The 25,006-nt window shown below is 37.3% G+C and overlaps 1 protein-coding gene across 2 annotated transcripts in view; it reads right to left on the bottom strand.

Annotated features, from left to right (window-relative positions):
• DTNA (dystrobrevin alpha) overlaps positions 1–25,006 on the bottom strand; it is a 154,785-nt gene that overhangs the window by 35,992 nt on the left and 93,787 nt on the right. Inside the window, exons 11-12 of one of the 2 annotated variants that reach the window (XM_032223035.1) lie at positions 10,415–10,507; positions 1,066–1,153 (exon numbers count right to left, since the gene is read on the bottom strand). In XM_032223035.1, coding sequence (XP_032078926.1) covers positions 1,066–1,153; positions 10,415–10,507 — 181 coding nt within the window. The remainder of the gene's footprint in view (positions 1–1,065; positions 1,154–10,414; positions 10,508–25,006) is intronic. The other variant, XM_032223036.1, reaches the window with a different exon arrangement.

Raw genomic sequence — 25,006 nt, 5'->3', positions numbered from 1 at the left:
CCTCAAAAATAATAAGATCTCCCCGAAAATAAGGCAAAGTGCTTATTTTGGGGAGAAAAAGAAAATAAGACCCTGTCTTATTTTCAGGGAAACATGGTATGTTTATACAAACATACTACATTAGTAGATTTCGTTAAATGCAGAATGCAGCCGCGCGAGTGATAGTGGGCGCACCGCGGTTCGCCCACGTTACACCTGTCCTCCGCGAGCTGCACTGGCTACCTGTTGGTCTCCGGGTGCGCTTCAGGGTACTGATGACCACCTTTAAAGCACTCCATGGTAGTGGATCTGAGTACTTGAGAGACCGCCTTCTGCCGATTACTTCCCTAAATCGACCAATTAGATCGCACAGACTGGGCCTCCTCCGAATCCCATCTGCCAGTCAATGCCGACTGGCGACCACACGGAGGAGAGCCTTTTCTGTTGCTGCTCCGACCCTGTGGAACGAGCTCCCCATGGAGATCCGTACCCTCACCACTATCCAGACCTTCCGCGCAGCCCTCAAGATCTGGCTCTCCCAGCAGGCCTGGGGATAGGCTTCCAATTCACCCGCCCGAGTGTTTGATTGTTGAATGAAAGTTGTGTTTTACTATCTTTTCTTTGTTCACATATTGTTTTGTTTTTGACCTTGCACCCCCCCCCCCTGTGGTTGTAAGCCGCCCTGAGTCCCCTCAGGGAAAAGGGCGGCATATAAATCCCAATAAACCTAAACCTAAACCTAATTTAGTAACCATACAACTGGAAAGAGGTTACTTCAGGACACTCAGAACTAGTTCTGTAGCATAAAGAACTCTAACTTCTCAGAAAAAAACAGATATTTCAGGAGGAATACATAAATGGCTGCCACAGTTGCACTTCATCAACTATCCACTATTTGAGACAATTCTTTCAGTTGCCTAAAGGTAGGGCTGGTGCTTGCACCAATTTTTCTTTAACTATATTTAGATTCATTAGATGCAAACAAGCACATCCAAGGGAAAAGCCAGACTGCAATTACAAGGATTGTCTTGGCAAAGGTTTTCATATATATAAAAAACATATTTCCCACTAATTAAAATTACTTACTGATGAAGTAGTCTCTGCTGCCAGTCTTGCAGCATACCGGGCAATCAGTCTATGTTCTTCATCTAGACGGTTTGGGCTTTCAAGTAAACTGTTATAGGAGAAGGGCAAGGAACAATGAAAAACATTAATATAAATGTTAAGAGGATAATGCTTCTTGACTTATACAGAGCAATGATATCTATGATGGTGATGATAGGGGAAGACATAAAAAAAATTAATACAAATGGAAAAGAGGAAGAAAAGCGACATATAATGTTCTTCTACAACCCTGTAATCCTACATCAAGTGAAATAGTTTGATAGCAATTAAAGAAAATTAAGTAATGTGAGGAATTCCCAGTTGATGAAGAGGGTACAAATTACTGACTTTAGCCCCTTTACAAAGGGATTAGGCAATTTCGTAGTGATTAAATTAACTAAAGGCTACAATCATGCCATCAAAAAGTACCTGCCATAATCAGAAACAGCATGCCTCTTAAAAATGAGGTTTTTTTGTCAGGGTTTTTCAAAAGTTTTTGAGTGGGTAAAGCTGGAAATAGACTTCTGGAACAAAGGATGTCTACAGGGTATGGTTTAAAAATGTCAAGATTATGGCTACAATGGTATGATTGAAGATCCACCTATTTTTCTCTGCAAATCATCTCTCTCCCCCCCTCTCCCTCTTTCCCCCGCTCTCTCTCACACACAGATTACAATACAAATATAATAGCAAAGTTGGAAGGGACCTTGGAGGTCTTCTAGTCCAACCCCCTGCCTAGGCAGGAAACCCTATACCATTCCAGACAAATGACTATCCAACACTTCTTAAAGACTTCCAATGTTGGGGCATTCACAACTTCTGGAGGCAAGCTGTTTCACTGATTAATTGTTCTAACTGTTAGGAAATTTCTCCTCAGTTCTAAGTTGCTTCTCTCCTTGATTAGTTTCCACCCATTGCTTCTTGTTCTATCCTCAGGTCCCTTGGAGAATAGTTTGACTCCCTCTTCTTTGTGGCAACCTCTGTGATATTGGAACACTGCTATCATGTCTCCCCTAGTCCTTCTTTTCATTAAACTAGACATACCCAGTTCCTGCAACTGTTCTTCATATGTTTTAGTCTCCAGTTCCCTAATTATCTTTGTTGCTCTTCTCTGCATGCTTTCTAGAGTCTCCACATCTTTTCTACATTGTTGCCACCAAAACTGAATGCACACTTTTTCCCAAGTGTGGCCTTACCAAGGCATTATAAAGTGATATTAACACGTGATCTTGATTCTATCCCTCTGTTTATGTAGCCTAGAACTGTGTTGGCTTTTTTGGCAGCTGCTGCACACTGCTGGCTCATATTTAAATGGTTGTCCACTAGGACTCCAAAATCCCTCTCTCAGTTACTACTATTGAGCAAGGTACCACCTATGCTGTATCTGTGCATTTTGTTTTTCTTGCCTAAATGTAGAACCTTACTCTTTTCACCATTGAATTTCATTTTATTAGATAGTGCCCAATGTTCAAGTTTGTCAAGATCCTTCTGTATCTTAAGCCTGTCTTCTGGAGGGTTGGCTATTCCAGCCAGCTTGGCGTCATCTGCAAATTTGATGAGTTCCCCATTTATTCCCTCATCCAAATCATTGATGAAGATGTTGAAGAGTACTGGGCCTAAAAAAACCCTTGGGGTACTCCACTGCATACTTCACTCCATCTACATGCAGTTCCATTGAGGACTACACGTTGAGTGCGGTTGGTCAGCCAGTTACAAATCCATCTGGTGGTGATGCTGTCCAACCCACATTCTTCTACTGTATCTAGTAGTAGGTTATGGTCTACCTTATCAAATGCCTTTTACTGAAGTCCAAGTAAACTATATAGACGACATTCCTCTGGTCCACTAATTTTGTCACTTTGTCAAAGAATGCAACAAGATTAGTCTGGCATGATCTGTTTTTGACAAACCCATGTTGGCTTTTGGCTATTACTTTGTTTACTTCTAGGCATTCGCCAATTCGTTGCTTGATTATTTTTTCAAGAATCGTTCCTGGTATTGAGGTCAGGCTGATAGGTACATAGTTTCCTGGATCTATTTTTTCCCTTTTTTGAAGATGTGAACCACATCAGCTCTTTTCCAGCCCTCTGGCAGTTCCCTGGTGCTCCAGGATCTCTAAAAGATATAGTTCAGTGGTTCTGAGATCTCATCTGCCAGTTCCTTCAGAACCCTGGGTGTAATCCGTCTGGTCCTGGTAATTTGAACTTGTCTAGGGTAGACAAGGTGCTCACTTACCATTTTCTTCCCTATTTCAATTTGTGTTCCTAATCTGATTTTTGTGGTGCTGTTTTTGATAGGTTGGACTGTTTTATCCATTTATGTAAAGACAGATGCAAAAAATGAATTAAATAGTTCTGCTTTCTCCCTGTTGCTTGTCACCTTCTTACCAGTTTCTCCCAGCAATGGACCAATCGTTTCCTTAACCTTTTTCTTGTTTTTAACATGTTGAAAGAAGCTTTTTTGTTATTTTTTACTTTTGTGGCAAGCCTTTCTTCATTGTGAGCCTTAGCTTTCCTTACTTCATCTTTACAGGCTCTTTCCTGATATTCTGCCTTAGTTATGTCCTCCTCTTTCCACTTTTTATACTTAACTTTTTTGTCTTTCAATTTGTCAGAGAGTTCTTTATGCAGCCATGCTGGTTTCTTTTGGGAGCTGTTATTTTTCTTCTTCATTGGTATTGTGCTAGACTGACCTTTTGTAATCTCATTCTTGAGTTGTTTTCCCCTTGAGGATTCTCATCCATGGAATTCTTCTCAAGCTCTCTCTAAGTTTACTGAAATTAGCTCTCTTAAAATCCAAGACTGTAGTTTGACTTTGTTCTACTACTTGTGTTTTCATAATGTTGAATTCCAATATTGCATGGTCACTTGCCCCCAGGGTTCCTATGGCTTCAACACCTTCTATCATTTCCTCTCTGTTAGTGAGAATTAAGTCTAATATGGCCGATCCCCTTGTTCCCTTCTCTATTTTTTGGGAAACAAAGTTGTCTGCTAGGTTCGTTAGGAATCTGTTGGATCTTCCACTTGGTGCAGTTTGTTTCCCAGTTGATGTCAGGGTAGTTAAAATCCCCCACTACTATTGTGGTGTGCTTCCTACATACCTTAGTTAGCTGACTAGCAAAAAGTTCATCTACTTCCTCTGCTTGGTTGGGTGGCCTGTAGTATAGACTTATGGCAGTCATCCCCCCCAACCTTTAATATTGACCCAAATGTATTCAAGATAGTTCTCATCATTGTTGTGCTCTATTTCTGTAGAGATGTAGTTATTTCTTATTTATAGTGCAACTCCACCTTCTCTTTTATTTGATCTATTTCTTTTAAATAATTTAAATCCTTCTAGCTGTATGTTCCATTTGTGGGTTTCATCCCACCAAGTTTACTTGATTTACTTGATTCAACTGCACTATCATGGCTAATGGCCATCGTCTTGATTTTTTGTTTATACTCCTAGATGACTGAACCATATCTACTCCAAATGTATTAGGACATCCCTATTTCTTATTGTTAATTACATTTTTGACACTATTTTACATCTGTATTGGTTGAACAGCATAAAAGCACTTGACATAAATAAATGAACAAACAGAAATGCAAAAGCCAATGGATGAATGGTGTTGCAGAAATAGGAGCAGCAATTGAAGAAGCCTTCAATGTGCCATGAGTTCTGCAGATGACATTCCCTGAAAAAAATCATTCTGTCACTTCTATTTCTCAAAGCAAATACTTTCCCCTTTCCTAGCAAAATTTAAAAGTCAAAGCATCTTCTTTTTTTCTTAAAATAAAAGCATAACAATGATAATTTGGATTTAAACAAACTAAAACATTCATTTTTTCACACTTTAGTTTTTTTCATTCTAGTGTGCCACTACGGTGAGGACTATTAAATAATAATACTGGTAATTTCTTTGTAACAATGAGAAATAACTACATTTTAGCTATTTCACATTACTTTTAAGATAATGAGCCTATACCTGTAATGAAGCTTTCATAATATGACTCACTGGGTCATCCTTTCAGATATATTACTTCATCTAAACAGAAAATGGAAGCACAAACGTCTGCCACAGTCCGGCCATCAGCCGCAATCAGTGATGGGATTCAGCTGGTTCAGACCGGTTCGGGCAAACCAGTAGTTCCGGTGAGCAGTTGGCCCCGCCCATTTGTTCCTGTTCTTTCCTGTCCTATATTTCCCTGTTTTTAGTTCAGCTGATTCACGCAGCACAGTGGATTGCCGTGCAGCTGTTTTACTCACCAGCGCTGACATAGAAGGTACGTTTTTAAGCTTAAAATGGGCATTTTTTAAATGCTGTGCATTCACAAAGCACGCATTAGGTGCACACATGTGAAAAGGACGCAGTCACGCTCTCACTGAACCAGTTGTTAAACCGCTTGCATCCCACCACTGGCCGCAATCATGTTATTCCCATTGACTTTTCCCCTGTAAGCTTCCCAGGCTTCCTCATTGAGTTGTGGGAAAGTACCAGGGAATGTTGCAAATGAGGATTACGAGAGCATAGTAACATATTCAACCTGAACATTTCTGTTCTAAACCTAAGACTAGACAAAGATATGCAAATAACATTTTCTTAAGCTTTTAAGTAGTGGGTGAAGCAACACTGAAAATTTGAATGGAGAACGCAGATATAGACTATGGGATACATTTTGCTCTTTATCACTCTCCCCCCAAATACATCTGCCTAAATTGTGTGGTCATGCACACTCTTACAGATAATTAACAGATAGATAAAATAACACAAGTAAGGGTTGTAATAATGCAATTATTCAGTGAGGTAGTAACTGTACAACATTTCAACCTGATCAGGAAGAAGAATCTGCTGCCAGATATTTCAAAGCAAAAAACAAAACAAAACACTAGCAAACCAAAGATTATTCACATAGTTCTTAAAGCTAAAAGACTGCTTGATGGAATAAAACAGCAGGAAAAGCTAAATTCTGCAACTCCACATAAAACCAGTCCATTCCTTTAGTGCCGTGACACCTGAATATGTGAATTCATCTTGCTGCCTTTGGTTTGCTGGGAAATTATACGATGCTACTGTGATATACACACATTAAAAAAGACAGGGTTACAAATGAGTTATTTCTCAAATGATACAATGGTGAGATTACAGAATGGGACTAATTTGCTCTAAATCAGTTCAGATGATTTAGGTATATTAATGTGCCATGATAAATTACATCCACACTTCATTACATACAAAGCACTGTGCTCTGAAAGACAGTGTAAAATAACAGCTAAAAGCAAGCTGAAGCAAACTATTTTATTTCTGAAATCATCATATTCCCAAATGACTGCTTGGCTATGTATATTAATAGATTAAGATGAGCAGAGGACCTCCACACTATGAAAATCTTCAGATTCTGAATTCTTCATACCAGCAACTGCTGGCAAATAACATGTAACAGCAGGCCAGTGTTTCTCCTGGCATCTTAGATGGTCTTAACACCTTAATGCTTCTCAATCCATTAAAAAAAGGACACATAACATACAAAATTCTGAACTTCTTGTGCAGTTTATTTTTTTATGAATATGTATTTTTTATAATTTTTTTTCACCCAATAGCATTTCTATAAGGAAGCCAGTGCATTCTGAGTTTACATATTGGACCATAATATGACTTAGAAAAGATAAATGGATGGATAGATATAGAGATATAGATTAGACATAAATATAGACGATACAGATATAGATACAGATAAACAAATGTGTCTGCCTATTTCACTGTTTGCTGGGCTCCAATCATAGTAGAATCTTAATGGTGTTCATATTCTATAGAGCAATCCAATTAAAAATAATAAATAAAAGTATTAGCCCAAAGATCTCAGGGGTCATTAGCAATAGTTCACATGCAGCTAATTCTTCTACAGGCAGGAACAAGATAATAATATGTCCCAAAGGCCTGCCAAAAACAGGTGTTTTGGAAAACTCAGAAATGCAAAAGCCAATGGATGAATGGTGTTGCAGAAATAGGAGCAGCAATTGAAGAAGCCTTCAATGTGCCATGAGTTCTGCAGATGACATTCCCTGAAAAAGGGCCTGGGATAAAGTGCTTTCTTCCTGATCTTAATAGATGAGCAGAAATCATTGAGAATACATGGCTCCAAAGATACATAAGTCTTAATCTACATAGTGCTATGAAAGTGACAACACCAAGAGCCTAAATTGCCCCAGGAAGCAAATTGGTAAATAGTGCAATTCTCAGAGCAGTTATACTGTGAACTGATAATAGTCATCTGTCTCAGCCACTTTTTCTGGACCAGCTGAAGTTTTGCAAGTCATCTTTAAAGGGAGTCCAATGTAAAAGCGTTGTAGTAATCAAACAACAGGTGAGCAAAGCATAAGTAAAAAATGAGTTGGGACAACTTCTCGAGGAAAGTTTATACCTGATGCACAGGACAGCACTTTGGGAAAGATCTCCTTTCATAGCTGCTACTTGCTCCTCATGAACAAGTAGCTGTGAGAATAGAAGAACCTTATTTTATGGGCCAATTCTAACTGGCAAAACATGATCCTATTCAGAATTAAAGATTAAATTTCTCTGAAATCACAATGTTTCTATACCACTTGTCGGGATTAGGCCTAATCATGTTTGTCTCTATCTAGAACCTGGGGCACTTCTATTCAGTTGGTAGCTGAGATATAAAGGTGAGTATCTTCAGCATATGAATGATTCCTGACTTCAAACTAATAGATTATCCCCCACCTTCCTGCAGCTTCATGTACATACAATACCAATAGAAAGAAAACTAAGACTTTTCTCCATCTTCCTAAAATTTTTGGAAAGAAGAGAACTATCAAAGAGCAGCGCCTTCTACCTCCAAACCTTGGCACACAGTTCTATATGTGCAACATGAAGGCTTCTGAGAAATTAAATAGGAGCAAGGCAGTCATCCTTCACCTATGACAGTCTTTCCAGAAATCTTCCATAGGAGCAATTGTTATGGGCTTATTTCCATATTATGCAGGTCAGAATCCAGATATAAAAGTGTGCAGATAATTCATTTTCACCAGAGCGCTGGAGATACTCATATGCTCACAATAGCCTTTTCTTATTTTATTATAAAATGAAAATTACAGCTAAATATCCAAACATTTTATCATATTTTCTGTGATTTACAGTCATGCATGAAAAACATGCTTACCTGAACATCTAATCTTTATAAAATGACCATACAGATTATTGCCCTTCCAGACATTGCAGCTGTCTGGGAGAGGTGACTAATCTAATGTGCTGGGCAAGAGTGGATAGCTAACCCCTGGGAATATAGCGCAGAGGAACGTTGCAAATGTTGCTGCTGCTCGTATGCAATGAATATAGATTGAAGGCACCCTGATGTTCAGCTATCTTATAGCAAAGTGAGACTATTCACTTGGACCAATGCTAGGGAAGAAGGTTTACATATTTTATACGCCTTTGAAAGACCAGGAATAAATACTAGTCCAGGCAAAATGGTGCCAAATGATCCCATTATATGCCTGTGGTCTGCAGTGCAAACAGACTTTGCGCCCCAGGGTGATTTGACGATGGCCATACCCAATTGTTACATTTTACACTATGGCTGTTCTGTATGGCTGAGTTGTTGAGGGTGGGATATTGTTTCTTCCAAGCACACTGGCTCCCAGGATGAAGTTGGAGTGACCCCAATCTATAAAGTACAGTGCAAAACAGGGCTGGATTTTGTATCACCTTGTTTTTATGAATGACACTGGGCTTGTTGACCGGAAGGAAGGCAACTTGATTTACCAAAAGTTTAAAAAGTCAGTTTTTGCTTATCTGAAGGAGATACTTTGCTCTAGTAATACTGGTATGTTTGAAAAAGAATCCTTAGGGATGTAAAACCAAAAGTCAGATGAGATGAGAGGATAAGGTATCCTTGCATAGTTCTAAAGTATTTTAAAGAAGAGCTGAGAGAAGATTAAGTAAGCTAAAAAAAGAACACTCTCCATATGTATGTATGTATGTATGTATGTATGTATGTGTGTATGTGTATGTGTATGTGTATGTGTATGTGTATGTGTATGTGTATGTATATGTATATGTATATATATATTTGAAAAAGCAATTTGATGATCAGTTCAAGGACAAATGTGCTGATGTTGTGACAATTGAAAAACAGAAAAGCTGGGATTATGCCTACTTGCACAGTATGTGAAGGGACAGGGATCCCACCAATGAATTCTATAAACTCTACAAGAGTCTCAGTGTGGTTGTATGCAAACACATAGATCAACAATGTGAATCCCAGAGACCATGATGAAGTACCACTTTGACTGATGTCGATTTTCTTCACTTTTAATAATTGAACACTCCCTTACACACTTTTGTCAAGAGGAAATCCAATACACTCTAATTTAAATAATTTTAGGGTTGAAAGAAATAGGCAGAAATCTTGACTAAGCCATGGGCTTATTAGATGCCTGATCAACAATTGCATCTATTTCACAAGGTTAAAGTGAAACATAAGATAACAAAAAGAGTGGAAAATAAGCACATGCACAAATAATAAAAACACAATTTAAACAATTATCAGTAACATTACTGTTAACAGTTTGATCCCCAATTCTCCAAGTAAACCTGTATGTTAAATCTGTATTTACCACAGCTTTTTCAATAAAGGTTATATATTTTTTGCTTAGAAGTCACTCCTATATAAAAAAGAGTGTGCTGCGCAGTATTTGTAGATTAGGAGTTTGAAAACTTTTTTGACCTGATAGCTATAGTTGGCCCATGAATGGATACATTCTAGAAAGAAAATAGGATCATGGTAAAGTAGTAAGTAATAGGGCTAAATAAAAACTTAAACGTATGTTAAATTTGTAAAATACAGTTAATATTATTAAATACTCAAAACATAATTATAATTATTCCTTATTTAATAATTTACCGTTTGTAAATTTAAAATCTCAATTTAAAAAAAAATGTAATTGGCAGCAAATATTGTAGGGATTGGGAGCTATAACCAAATATTTTTCGTGTACTCAGAGCATATAAAATATTCCTAAACTGTCTCACATAGGCTGTTTGTACACCAATTAGTATGCTACTAAGATAAATGAGTCCCATTGAATATAATATTTATAAATACATGAATGATTGCATCATAAGCACTAATGCAAATCAATATTCATGGCAATAATTCTAATCAAGGCAACTATTTATGAAATTTAGCATGCTGTGGTAATAAAAGGGAATGAGAAGACCAGTTCAATCGAGTCAGATCTGCTCCATTCTTGAGGAATCTCCATTGGATGATCAGGCTTGTGTCCCTCTTCTCTAGAGACCCCACCAAGGCACCCAGCCTGCACTAACCGTGAGGGGTTGTTCTGGAGCATGTTGACATACAACCCAATGAGAACATGTTCATCAGCCAGCCTGTCTGCAACATCGAGGCTATACTGTAACCTGAAACAGAGTTGAGGGAAGGAGGGTGTAGTCCGGACAGACAAAGAGAAATAAAACAGAGAAAGCAGGAGCAAGTAAGAGTGCGAAATGGGAATTTACAAATGCGCAGTCAAATGTTCTTCAGTTTGTTACCAAACCCAACCATTGCAGGTAGAGCTTAGGACAGAACTTAAGACATCAGGCCTATAAAGCAAAGGTATCAATTTGCTAGTACAGGACATACAGACTACCTACAAAGTTTAATAGGACAGTGATGCTCAAGGACATGCACAAACTAGCCTAGGATTAGTGCTACCATGAAGCATAATGTAAAACAAAAAAATCTTACAAAAGCTGCTAATTTTATCTGCAAATCCGAAGCAAATATATTCAGAAACAATTTCAATGATAACAGATATTTTACTGTAGTGCTAATCTTTATAAGCAGAGCAGTCATGTTAAATAGTTCCCAGGAATGAAAACTTTCAAACAGCATGCAGAAGATTATATGTGAAGAGGCTTGTGCCCATAAAATATTCTTTACATAAGGCAACCTAGTGTACCAGAGAGAAGGTTAAAGGTAGATCATCTCACTGATATGCTAGGTTTTCAGTGGGAAAGATTTTTTTTAGGAAGGAACAAATATATGATTTTTTCAAATGCCGGTTAAAAGGACATAGTCCTAGGAACGGTATATTACATTATTGAATTGCAAAAACAGACGAGCTATTTAATCTGCACATAATCTGCACATAATATAAAATCTGGATAGATACACAGCAAAATGTAGGATTATATTTTAAGAGATTATATTTAAAAAATCATTAAAATTGTATAACGTGTGTATGTGAACATACTTAATTCCTCTGGCGTGGTAATTAAAACTATCTATGGTTATACCCTTAGTAAAATACATAATATATTGAAAGAAAAAGGCATTTGCTTTAGTTGTGTTAGTATATGCTACTACTAATGCCCTTTGAAACTTACCCTTTGCCTTTCAAAAAACCTGGAACAGCCCTAGCCATCAATTTGTCCTGCTCATTATCCTTGTAAAGAGAGCTAGTTAATAAGACAATAAATATTGACAGCTAACTATTACTGAAACTTGTTCACTAACTGAAACCTAAATCATTAATAACAAAAATTATGAATGGCTACTCAAAACTAAGAATGCTTCTCCCAGTACAATGTAAGTACTTCATTACAACATTGCAGTCTACAACTATAATGATAAAACTAAATATTGCATAAGTGTAAAAACAACTTGCAACACTTTTTTGCTAAAGAATATTTTTCACAACTATAAACACTGCCCACTAAATTATAACAATTTTGGAATAAAAACGTACTTAAATAAAAACTAAATGTACCTTGATAATAACATACTTAAATAAAAACAGATTCTAAAAATTATTTAAGAGTTGCAAACTAGACGTCATATGAAACAAAAGTGACAAATACTAACACTTTAAAAATCATTTTCCAAAAGGGTTTCTGCAGGAAGTATGAGAATGCAATAAAAACACAGTTCTTTCTGTTACCACAGAAAAATAATCTTGCCACATTCAAGAAAATCTACATGAAACTAAAGAAGCACTTAGTGAAGACTTTAATTTAAACTTATAAAAGTATATTTATTTAGGTATCTCTGCACTGATAGTTCCATGCTGCATTTAAGGCTTATGTTAAAATATGTACTTTAAAAACCAAAATTTCATTTTTAATGCAGTTCTGAGAAAAAATATAATTTGAAAGAATTTTAAAAACAGATTTAAAATAAAATGCATTATAAAACATTGTCGCAGTTTCATTTTACTCTATTCCTATTTGTCACTCCCAAAAGCAGGCTTTTCATGACAGCTACTGGCTATAATTTGTATTATAACCTTGATGATGAACCTATGGCATGTATCCCCAAAGTGGCACGCGGAGCCATGTTGTCTGGCATGTGTGGCGTTGCAAGTTCTTCTTCTGGATTTCTGGCACGCATGTGACAATCACCTAAGCCTTCATGTGTGTGGCAGAGCCGGAAACTGGAAGAGCTACTCTTCCATTTTCTGGAGTGAGCATGTGCGCCGGCCAGCTAATCGAAAGACTAGGCGGCTGACATGCATGTGCATGCCGGAAACCGGAAGTTCGTTTTCCAGCCTGCTCATGCCCCCTTGGCTGCTCCACTTCTGAGTTGCGTCCCAAATGAGCACGCATGTGCAGGAGCTCCCTTTTCGGCACTCGTTGCTGACAAGTTTCACCAATACTGTATTATAGCCAAACCATATATGGCTGTATATCATTCATTATGTTTAAAACATAATTCCAGAAGCTGATATAATGAAGGGAAAAAAGTTTACCTAATGCATAATGCAGTTAGTCCCAAACGAACTTTATATTTATTTAATCTCAATCTGCAGCTACTACCCTAATATAATGATGTGGACTTAAGTTTTCGTGAGTCCACATCATTATATCACTGACATCTAATTCAGGAGAAGATGATTCCAAGTCCCATGAAGCAGTTTTCAGTATGAATAGAAGTTCTATTTGTACATGGGATGAACGCAGGACATCTTTTTTTCATTTATGCTAGGAATATTTCTTTGTATGTTGAAGGAAATTACAATGTATCCAAAGGGCATTTATCTCTCAAAAGAGCATCAGTTCTAGAAATATTAGTATCTCCATCTGTGGTAAATGTATGATGATAAATATAACAAGGAACAGAGAATAAAAGGAGATGTAAGTTCTCTCTGATTTCTAAAATATCAAAATATTAATTCAAAATTAAATGCTAGTGTTTAAGGGTTAATTCTTTTTGGTATGAATATATCAGGTTTCCAATATAGCCCAAATCTGCAAGTGAATTAAGATGATCAAACTGAAGACATGATTGGAGTTATTCAATCCTACTTTAGAAATTTAGCAGAAAATATTTTAAACTCTCAAGCCTTTTGGAATTTGACATAGAATCTGCAGTTTTCTGTACTCTTGATGAATATCAGGGGTTCCTCAACATGGTAGATTTCATCTCTTTCATATGCTGCATTCAATCCTTCATTAAAGTATTGGCAACAAGGCAAGACTCCAGAATACTGGAATGCTAAGATATTCTGATATCTGCTAGTCCATTCCAGCATCTTACTACTAACATAAAGTAGAATTCAGCAGCATTTTATTCAAATGTTAGGAATCTCTCTGTAAATAATACATTTAATTGTTTTGTATGATTTTTTAATTGTATATGTATATGTAAATCGATAGATCGACAGATACAACATCTGGGAATATCACAATGCATTGATCAACAGTTACCATATATACTCGAGTATAGGCCGACCCGAATATAAGCCGAGGCACCTAATTTTACCACAAAAAAAACTGGAAAAGTTATTGACTCGAGTATAAGCCTAGGGTGGGAAATGCAGCAGCTACCGGTAAATTTCAAAAATAAAAATAGATACCAATAATGTTTTTGAATATTTATTTCAAAGAAAAACAGTAAACTAGCGGTGTATTCAATGAAATACTTCACTCACCTCATGATGCTGATGTCCCGCTGTGATGATGATGTCCCGTGCAGCCGCGGGAGCGATGTCCCGCCTCCTATGACACACGGCACAGTGATTCCTATCATTGGATCACTGTACCAGAGGAGGTGGGACATCGCTATGTGGCTGCTTGCCATAACAAGGAGGAGGTGGGACATCGTTGCAGAGCGGCAGGAGGGGGAGGAAGGGGAATCGTAAGACAGCCCTGCATTACATTAGAACGTGAGGAGGGGGGATGGTGCGGTGCGCGCTGCGCGGCAAACTGACACAGAGGGAGGGGAAACTCACAGGGGCACTGGGCCATTCACGAGTGTCACCCAGCGGCATGGCCCCGCCCCTTTTTCTCCTCCATTTCGGGCAAATTTTTCACTGACTCGAGTATAAGCCGAGGCGGCTTTTTTCAGCCCAAAAAGTGGGCTGAAAAACTAGGCTTATACTCGAGTATATACAGTACATATTGAACTTAATTTCCTACTAAACAATGGAAGAGACATGCATAGTAACAAAATATATACAAAGAACAGGAATTAAAATAATACAAAATAAAGAAGAATTTAACTTTCATGAAGGGAAAAATAACTATCTACTCTATATGTTTCAGCATGCCATTTATCTGATTTCATTTCAAACACTTGTCCTATTATTGTAGTAAAAAATATTTTCAAATACTATAGTAAGAAACATGCTGTCCCAGCGTTCTATTTAAATCTTGATGAAACAAGGCATTATCTGTTTTAATAAGGTAGCAATATAGACTAACCTAGCACTGCACTAGTTAAAGGCTTTGTATCATACAAATAAAGCTGTTTTTGAAAACATAATTTAGAACTCAAAATACAGTGAGATACTTCAGATGATGTTTAACTGAAATGAGATCAGGTCAAATTTCTCTTTTCTCAGGCATTAGCCAAAAGCTAAATTACACTTGGGTGTTTGTGAGATTGAATTCAAGTGAAACTGCGGGAAGGTATTTGGTTTTTAATTTTCATGGGTCTGTTTGGGAGCTAATATCATCTTTTTCAACGATTTCCCGTTTTAAAGGACAGAAAAGTATGCTAACCTTCAGATGTAATGGAGGCAGCTGGGGTTTCTGGAAATTGCTCTGAATGCTGCTGAATAAACAGGTTGCAAAGACTGAATTGGCTTAATTCATTAAGTATTATTCAGGTTATCAGTATCTACTGGAAATTGATTAAATACATTCACTGTGTCCTCATTTATTTTTAAGGGCACACCGGGTAGACTCTTTGCTTTGTCGCTTAATAGCAAGCTCCACTTTACTGCTTTTTAATTTTCCTGTTTTAAATTCAAAATACTGTTATTTTATATATATATTTATGCACATACAAAACATAGACACTCAGAATGAGTTATGTTGTATTTTGAATTCTGTCTATGATGTTTTATCAGCTTCAAAGTAGTCTGATCTTCATTTGATTTCTTTTTTGTGGGTGGGTGTGGGGTGTGTACTGTGTAGGAATATGTTTAGCACAATTTGAGGCAAAATGAAATAATACAGTTGGATATATGCATGAGAATTGAGAAAGGTTCAACAAAATGAATCTATAGATATTACATTCCTTTATAACCATATATGTTTTAAAAATAATATTCATGATGTCATTTGTGAAAATGCATACTGATTTACTTATACTGCAGTCATGTACCAGTTTATTTGGAACTAAATTTATAGAGTTAATGGACAAATTCCCATTAAAAATATATATAGAATTGTGATTTATCAAATCTGATTCAAGTCAGGTATATTTTGCATATGGAGTATTATATGATTCTTTGGAAAATGAATAGATTTTAGAAGAACTATTATTGTATGGGTAAGCACATTAGATTGGTAAGATCAACAGGTCAGTATAGTATATTCAAACTTCCATCATGCAAGAATGCCCGGCCAGCTATTTCTAAGAATCTCAAAAGTAGGACATTGAGGATATTTAAGCATAATTGCTGCATGCGTGAATAAGACCTGTACCTTGGGAATTCCTCTGAGAAAATAACTATTGGAAGTAAAATGAAAGACATCATTATAGGATTAATCAAACTAGATAACTGCAGGGAGAAAATGTTTATTTACCACATTTCTAGGACACCCAGACAACTTTGGAAAGCTTTACAAACGAAAAACACAATAAAATATAAAATAATATAAAACCAAGCATTAAAAAAAACCCAGGTATACAAAGGGAAACTGCCAAAAGGCACAACTTACAATCACTACATCCATCACTACAAGAGGACTTGCCCAAACTGCATAATCCCCGGCCTAAAGATGTAACAAAGTTTTTAGAGATACATTGAAGGCTGGTAAGGGAGGTGAGAATGACACTTGGCAACCAGTGAAATTCACACTGTAGGAGCTAAGAAAAATCCTTAAATCCAGGAAGAACAAATATTCAGACTTGTTAGGGTTGAACACAACCCTGTTCATCCTCATCCATATCTCAATAGCTTCCCATGCAAACTTGAAGAAGTTTGGACAGCATTGCTTGATTTGCTAGTGGTTGAGCTGTATAATTGAATGCTATCTATATACTGATGATACCTGACCCCCAACTGATGACCACAGATAGAAGTTAAACAGGAGGCACAAGAGTATTGAACCCTGAGTCACTCCACAAAATTAGGGTTACTTTGGAAGTCAATCTCCCCTCTCCTATCAACACTCACTGTAATCATTCACAGAGAAAGGAGTACCACTATAACACTGTGTCCCCCATTCTCATATCCTGCAGCTGGTTCATAAGGATAGTCAGACTGCTGTTAGCAAAAGCCCCAGTTGACCTAGGAGGTCCAAATTGCTTATAGCATCACCATTCCAGTCTTCCCAGAGCTCATCATGTTCTGTTTCAGTTTCTATGCCCCAACCTGAAACCTAATTGAAGAGCCCAGATAATACAAGGTGGTTGGAAATGGATAAAAGTTTCCAGGAAGGTTGGATTTAACAATATCTTAACAAGGGGAAGCACTACACTCCTTGCCACGTGGGACCACACCATCTTGTGGATGTAGATGCCACCAAATTTACTCAACCACCTATCCCTTTGAAGCAGCCTTCAGAAAACATGGGAGGCAAGGCAAAGGAATAAATTGGGTTAACAAGCCTTAAGAGTTCATCCATTTCCTCAGAAGTCACAGGACCAAAGTTGTTTCGCTTAACTGTGCCAGTTCATGCTTCCATCACCTCATTTGTATCTGCCTGATTAAAGTTCAACTTTGAGCAAATCTGAATGATTTAATCTACTGGATACCTATAGTATTCCTCACAGGGGCTTAATATGAGCTACTACATGTGCTTGGTTGGATTTGTTCTCCATTTTCCTCTAATAGTGTTCTAATGTTTCTTCTGAAGATACTTTTCTGGAGTTTCAGCTCCCGGATCTCCTCAGAGTACCAAAGAACCTCATAGGAACAATTTAATCTAAGGCTTCAGTCATCCACCATGATCTCTATAGACAATTCATCAGAATCTTGGGCAAAACCTCAAATATTATTGAAACCTTAATAAGTTCATTAGGTATTTTGGGTGGACTGATTGAAAAGGCCCTACCTCAATATGGGGAAGGAGAGCACTAAAAAGCAATCAGAGGTTATCTGACTATGTTACAGAATTGAAAGTGATGTCTTCAGATCAATTTCCAACTTTCCTGAAATAAAAATTAGAATCTCTGTGATCTCTGTCAAGGATTAGTCCCTCAATAATTTGGGACAGGTCCATGGCTGCCTTGATGTCCATGGTCTCAATACTCTCAGGAGCAACTATGATTCTTGAGGATTTAACTGCAAGCTAGCCATGAAATCCAGTAGCTCAGGCAGGGATGTCACTGTGCAACAGAGAGGCGAATGGAGCAGTAATAAACCTAGCTGCTTCCTGGAATGTAGTAAATCCAAATCCTTTGTATATGTTGTGCCATTATCAATAATAACAACAACAAGAAGTTTGTAAATTACCCATACCTAGCATCAGATACTAATTTATTGTAACTACATTGTACATTTGAATGCTTATCTTGTACAAAGTGTAAGTAAGTTAAAAATTGGAAATTTCAAATTAACATGGAATTAATATGAAACCCAATTCAAACTATAAAAATATTATTATTGGACTTCCTGGGCGGGACCTTGCTGATGGTGGTAGCTTAATAAGAGCTGCCCCCGGGTTTCTGGTCGCGTTATCTGCCTAGACATCTGGTAGATACCTCATTCTTCAGGCAAAGAAGAGCGAGAGAGAGATCCAGCTGGTAAGAGCTTTTCCTTTGAAGTTTGCAGCTTTTTTTGCTGCGAATAGAAGGGGGCCCAGCCGAGGCTGAATCATATCTCCATGCCGGAAATCCCTAGCTGTTTTTATTACGGCTCAAAGTAAGGCACCTCCACTTAGGACAATATTTGAACTATTTATCTGAAATTAATACAAGCAGAGTCCGTATCTGAGAACCTTATCTGCTTTTTTTTTTAAATCCTAGTTTCATTTTTTACAAGAGCTTCCTTCGTGCACTTGGTTTTTTTTTCTTAAAAAATAAGCTCCTAAAATGGCGATTGTGCATTCTTCGTAACAATGCCACATTCCTAATTCTTCTGCAAAGAACAGTGATAAAAAAGATCAAAGGAACAGCCAGCCAGCAGTTTCTTACTAATTAGTTTCACTTCTCTGAAGAGCTTACAAGACTTTTTTCTTATCAACTTTTAAAAGTTTTAAAAGACTCTTTGCTAATATAGAGACATTCCAAACAGAGGTGAATATGCTGAACTGTTTCGTTACAATGCTAATCTTTTGAAACCTTCTGCAAACTTTCTGCAAAAAGGGAGGAACAGTCGGCTAGCAGTATCTTATTAATTAGTTTCACTTCTCTGAAGAGTTTACAAGACTTTCCTCTTATCAACTTTCCTAATATATATTTCTGATATAGAGAAGTCCAAAATGGCGCTGAATATGCCGAGCTGCTTTGTTACAACGCCCTTTTCTGAAACATTTTGAAAAATCCTAAAGAACTAACAAAGGGGTGACTTAATACTTTTCTTCTCGTAAGCTGCACCGCGGACCAGTAGAGTTTGATTAATTGCTTGAAGATAAGACATAATGGCATCAAAATTAAATCTTGGGCCGAAACTTCCTCCTAGAAGCACATCCCCCATACCTGGCACAAAGTTGCAGCTTCCATCCTCTATGCCCCCTACTGGAGATTTGCTAACGAAAGAACTTTTTTTGGAAACTTTTAGAGAATTTAGAGAGCAGAATTTAGAAACTTTTTGAGAATTCAGAAAGGAGATAAAGAACGAGATAAAAGAGTTTAAGGCAGACTTATATGATAAACTTGATACTAGGATTGCCAAAATAAATGATGATATGCTGGAACTTGTAACTGTATTGACTGAACATGTTTCTGGAATTGAAGATAACCTAGAGGTTCTTAACGAAGCTAATACCAATTTGACATCCAAAACAGAGGTGGTGCAACAAAAAGTTGAAAACGCTGAAAAACAAATTATTATGATACAGTACAGGCAGATGGAGCTCACATTAAGAGTCAGGGGGTTGCATGAGGATAAACAGGAGGACTTGAAACAGATTTTTTCAGAGGCTTTTGACCGTCTGGCGGGAAGACCGGGGTCCAACTTTGACTGGCAGATTGATAAAATTTATCGTGTTAACTCTTGGGTGGCAAAGCAGAAGCAACTCCCCCGAGATGTAGTCATATACTTCACCACAAGAGAGCTCAGAAACATGATATTACAAGAGTCCTATAACACCAGGCTTCAAATTGGCGGTCAGGATTTGATTGTCTTGAAAGAAATACCACCTCAAATGCTAAGATCCAGGAGAGACTATGCCTTTCTAGTGGAAGAACTCAGAAACCATCAGATACAGTATATATGGGATGTGCCATTTGGTATTATAATTACATTTGACAAGCAAAGATATCGTCTCAACTCTGTATGGAAAGCTCGAGATTTCTATCACAATATTCTGAAGGTGGGACACCCTGAATCATCTGGATCTGGAGAAAGACCACGAGAAGGACAAGATAAGACAGCAAACCACACAACTACCAGACAAAACGCACCATTTCCTCCTCCCGGAAGGGCAAGGGGTCATGGAACAAAGACCTAGCTGTATGACTACCAGACGAATGGAAAAACAAGCTACAATGCAACAACCTCAACAATCACCGGCCATTGATCAAGGAGTTACAGCAACAAGCTCAGAAGCCATGGGAGGAGCTAGGCCAAAGGTTAAACAGGCCATGCAGGAGGCTCTAAAAAAGCTTCAGGCAACCAAAAATGACAACTAAGATTTTGACATGGAATGTCAATGGACTGAACTCTCCACAGAAGATAAAGAAAATATTTCACTATCTCAAACAGTTCAAGAATGATATAATTTGTCTGCAAGAAACTCATATCAAATCAACTGATCAAAAATATTTGTTTAACCCCAAACTTGGTCAACATTTTGTGACCTCTGCTACGGAAAAGAAAAATGGTATAGTTGTATACTTAAGAAAAGACATTAAGGCTGAACTAATTGAAGCAGATCCCTTTGGAAGATATATCGCGCTAGACTTAATCTTAGAAGGGAAAAAGACATTACTTTTGGGAATTTATGCTCCTAATCAACAGCAAGACGGATTCTATAGAAATCTTCATGCTAAATTAGTACAGTGGGACTTTAAGTCTTGTATACTATTGGGTGACTGGAACGGCGTGATTGACACTAAAAGAGATAAGAAGACCTCTCGCCCAAATACTAAAATCCGAGCTAAGTTACCCAAACCTTTTTTTGACATGATGGACGACTTCGAATTAAGAGATGTTTGGCGAGAAAGAAACGCAGAGGAATATGACTTCACCTTTTTTTCTGATAGACATCAATCCCTTTCAAGGATTGATTTTATACTAATCACTAATGATTTATTTTCTAGGGTGAAGAGGACAAAGATTGCAGCTAGGGTCCTTTCGGATCATAACCCAGTTTGGATGGAATTGGGAAGGGTAGTGCAGGCAAGAAGGTCTTGGAGGCTGAATGAAAACTTATTCAGATATGAAAAGTACATTAATGATTGTAAAAAATTGTTATCTGAATACTTTGTTCTGAATATGAATAAGGGTACATCTATGGAATTTGTATGGGATGCAAGCAAAGCGTATATGAGAGGAGTACTGATGAATATAAACAAAATACATAGACATAAACAAGGGCAAAAAGGAAAGAATTGGAAGAGGAAATTAAAGGGAAAGAGTTGGAGTTAACATTGAATCCAGGCGATATAAAGGTTAAGGAAGCAATCACCATATTAAAATCCCAATTTGATATGTTGATCTCTGACCAGGTAGCCACTAGTTTATTATATGCAAAACACAACACTTTTTGTAACGCAAATAAACCGGGCAGATGGTTAGCTTATCAGATTAGGAAAAAAAGGAAAATTCGAAATGTAACCAAATTGAGTTATAGAGGGAAGGAGGTGTTTCGACAGGAGGAGATTCAAAAGGCATTTCGTGAATTTTTTACAGAATTGTACAAAGGGGACAAAATTAAGGGTTTAGATATAGACAAATACTTAGATAAAGAGAAAATACCCCTAGTTAGAGAAGAGTACAGGCAAAATCTGAACCAACCAATAACCTCAGGGGAAATCTTGCAGGTAATCAAACAACTAAAGTTAGGGAAAGCGCCAGGCACAGATGGCTTGACAGTGGTTTACTATAAAAACTTACAGTTAGAAATGGTAGAACCTCTTAGAGAACTATTTAATAAAATTCAAACGGAAGGTAAAGTGCCCCCATCTTGGAAGACAGCGTTTATATCTTTGATACCCAAAGAAGATCAAGATATTACCCAACCAAAAAATTATAGACCTATCTCATTACTTAATGTAGATTATAAAATTTTTACTAAAATACTAGCAAATAGGTTAATGGTGGTTATTCAACAATTGATACATACCGACCAAACAGGTTTTATAGGGGAGACAGATGAAGAGTAATGTTAGACTAATCATTAATGCATTAGAATATTTGGGAAAGAACAACGAAATCCCTGCTGCGTTCATATTTCTGGATGCTGAGAAGGCCTTCGATCGAGTTAATTGGCAATTTCTGTTGAAGATATTGCAAAAAATGCAGATAGGAGATAGCTTTTTACGGTCAATTAAAGCAATATACCAACAGCAAACCGCTCAAATCATAGTCAACGGAAGTTTAACAGACTCTTTTCAAATCGGAAAAGGTACAAGACAGGGCTGTCCTTTGTCCCCACTATTGTTCATTATAACTTTGGAAGTATTATTGAATAAAATACGGGGCTTGGATGGTCTAAAAGGGATCAAGATTAGGCAGCAAGAATACAGAGTCCGCGCTTTTGCAGATGATTTGGTCATAATATTGGAACAACCGCAGGAATCTAGTATGGTTTTAATGAACACGATTAAGCAATATGGTCAAGTGTCTGGTTTTAAAATAAATTTAGGAAAAACAAAAATATTAGCTATAAATATGAATACTAAACAAAAAGAAGAACTAGGAGGGATGCTAGGATGTGAGGTAGTTAAAAAAGTCAAATATCTTGGGGTCAATATTTTAGCCTCAAATGGGAAACTATATAAGCATAATTATGAACCACTTTGACGGAGTATACAGATAGAGATGAAAAAAATGGGAGAAATTGCACTTATCTTTGCTGGGTAGGATAGCGGCAGTGAAAATGAACATTTTACCAAAATTTTTATTTCTTTTTCAAATGCTACCTATACTTAAAAAAGATGCAAATCTTTTAGAATGGCAGAAGGGTATCAACAAATTTGTATGGGCTGGAAAGAAGCCGAGGGTAAAGATGAAAATAATGCAAGATGTACGCGAGAGAGGAGGCTTGAAATTACCTAACCTAAAATTATATTATGATGCAGTGGCGCTATCCGCAATTAGTGATTGGACCCATTTAACCAATGATAGAATACTGAATATCGAGGGACATGATCTGGTATATGGTTGGCATGCTTACTTGTTATTCAACAAAAAATTGGATAAGAACTTTAAAAGTCATATCTTAAGAAATGCTTTATTGCGGGTCTGGAAAAAATATCAATATAAACTAAATGATAAGTTACCCATGTGGGCAATTCCTAGACATGCAATTGAAAATATGAATATAGAACAAAAACACGATAGAACCACTTACAGACAACTTCTCACTTTGGAAAGGGGGGTTCTACAACTAAAATCTTTAGAGGTATTGAAAGAGGAGAAGGTAGCTCAAACATGGTTCCAGTATGGCCAATTACAGGCCAGGTGGAAAATAGACCAAAAAACTGGTTTTATCCAAGTTGAGGATAATTTGTTTAAACAAATAAGAGATCAAAGCTTAATGCATATAAAGAGGATATATAATGTACTAATACAGATGGATTCGGAAAAGGAATTGGTTAAAGATTGTATGATAAAGTGGGCTCAGAATATTGAAGAACCAATAATGTTGGACACGTGGGAAAGGATATGGGTAAGAAATGTGAAATTTACACAAGCACAAAACCTGAGAGAAAATTTTTATAAGATGTTTTATAGATGGCATTTAGATCCTAAAAAGCTGGCTTCTATGTATCCGAATGTACAGCCTAAATGTTGGAGATGTGGTTCTCTCGATGCTACATATTTTCATATATGGTGGACTTGTCAAAAGGTTAAGGCATTTTGGATAAAAATGTGGTGGATCATGCAAAATATCTTTAAAAGGATAAAGTTTACTCCTCAGTTATTTTTACTAGGTATATGTACTGACTTTACAGCGGTAGAGACCAACTTGGTTCTGCACCTAATAACGGCAGCAAGACTGTTGGTGGCGCAATACTGGAAGAAGGAAGACTTGCCTACAACTCAAGAATGGACATTGAAAGTTACAAACCTAGCCGAGATGGCTAAAATATCGGCATATCTTAAAGACCACTCAAATGAGAGATATAAACGAGACTGGAAAAAATGGATTGACTATACACAAAACAAATACGGGACTAAGAAATTCCAGATAGCCAATGCTTAAGATTAGGAATAATTTAAACTGCTCAAAGTTTGTGCAACAGGAAGAAGCTGAGTTCAACGCAGCGATGTTATTGACTTTCTTTTTTTAAATTTCCTTTGTCTTAATATATTTTAGACTGTGTTTGTTAAAAATCTACACCGTGTACGGGCTCTGGGAAGTTGGGGGGGGGGAAGGGAGGTGGGGTCTTAGGGGGGGGGGGAGGAGGGATATATAGTATGTGCTAGATTTTAAAGTAACACGATTGCACTTGTATACTGTTGCTCTTTAATTCCAGTGTAAAAATAGGACAAGCTGAATATATTAATAGATAGTAGAAATACACCGAAGGGAGGAGTAGAGGGATAGAAGAAAGAGGGGTAGAGAGGGTGGGAGAGAGGATTGGAGGGAGGGTGAGAAGGAAAGGAGGGAGTGTATTGGGAGAGAGGTGTGGTAGAGGGGGAGGGGAAGTAGGGTAGAGGGGAATGATGGTGGGAAGACGGAGAGTTGGAGGGGGGCGAAAGAAAGGGTGTTTGGAGGGTCGAAGAGGTACATTGGGTTTCTATTTTGGGGGGTATTATTGACAAGAGGAATGGCTGTGTTTATTGTTTAATGTTATATGGCCCCAGTTCTGTACAGTATATGTGTGACTGTACGAAAATGAAAATGGAAAATAAAACACATTTACATAACAAAAAAATAAAATAAAATAAATTAAAAAAATATATAATTATTATACAATTGTATCGCAGCGGCCAGTTGTTTCACCGGATTTGGCATTGGTTACTAGTCGGGCCCCACCCAGGGGCCTAGGACATTGTAACGTATTTTTGTAATATGCGTGGAGATCCAAGCAGTGCGCCTTTTTGCATTTGACTGATGGTGATTTTGTCAATTTTTAACTGTTTTAAATGTAATTCCAGTGCTTTTGGAATAGCACCCGGTGCGCCAATT

The sequence above is a fragment of the Thamnophis elegans genome, chromosome 8 (genome assembly GCF_009769535.1).
Source record: "Thamnophis elegans isolate rThaEle1 chromosome 8, rThaEle1.pri, whole genome shotgun sequence".
Classification (NCBI taxonomy): Eukaryota; Metazoa; Chordata; class Lepidosauria; order Squamata; family Colubridae; genus Thamnophis; species Thamnophis elegans.
Note: the sequence above shows the minus strand (reverse complement) of the source record. Positions and strands in the feature narration are given on the sequence as shown.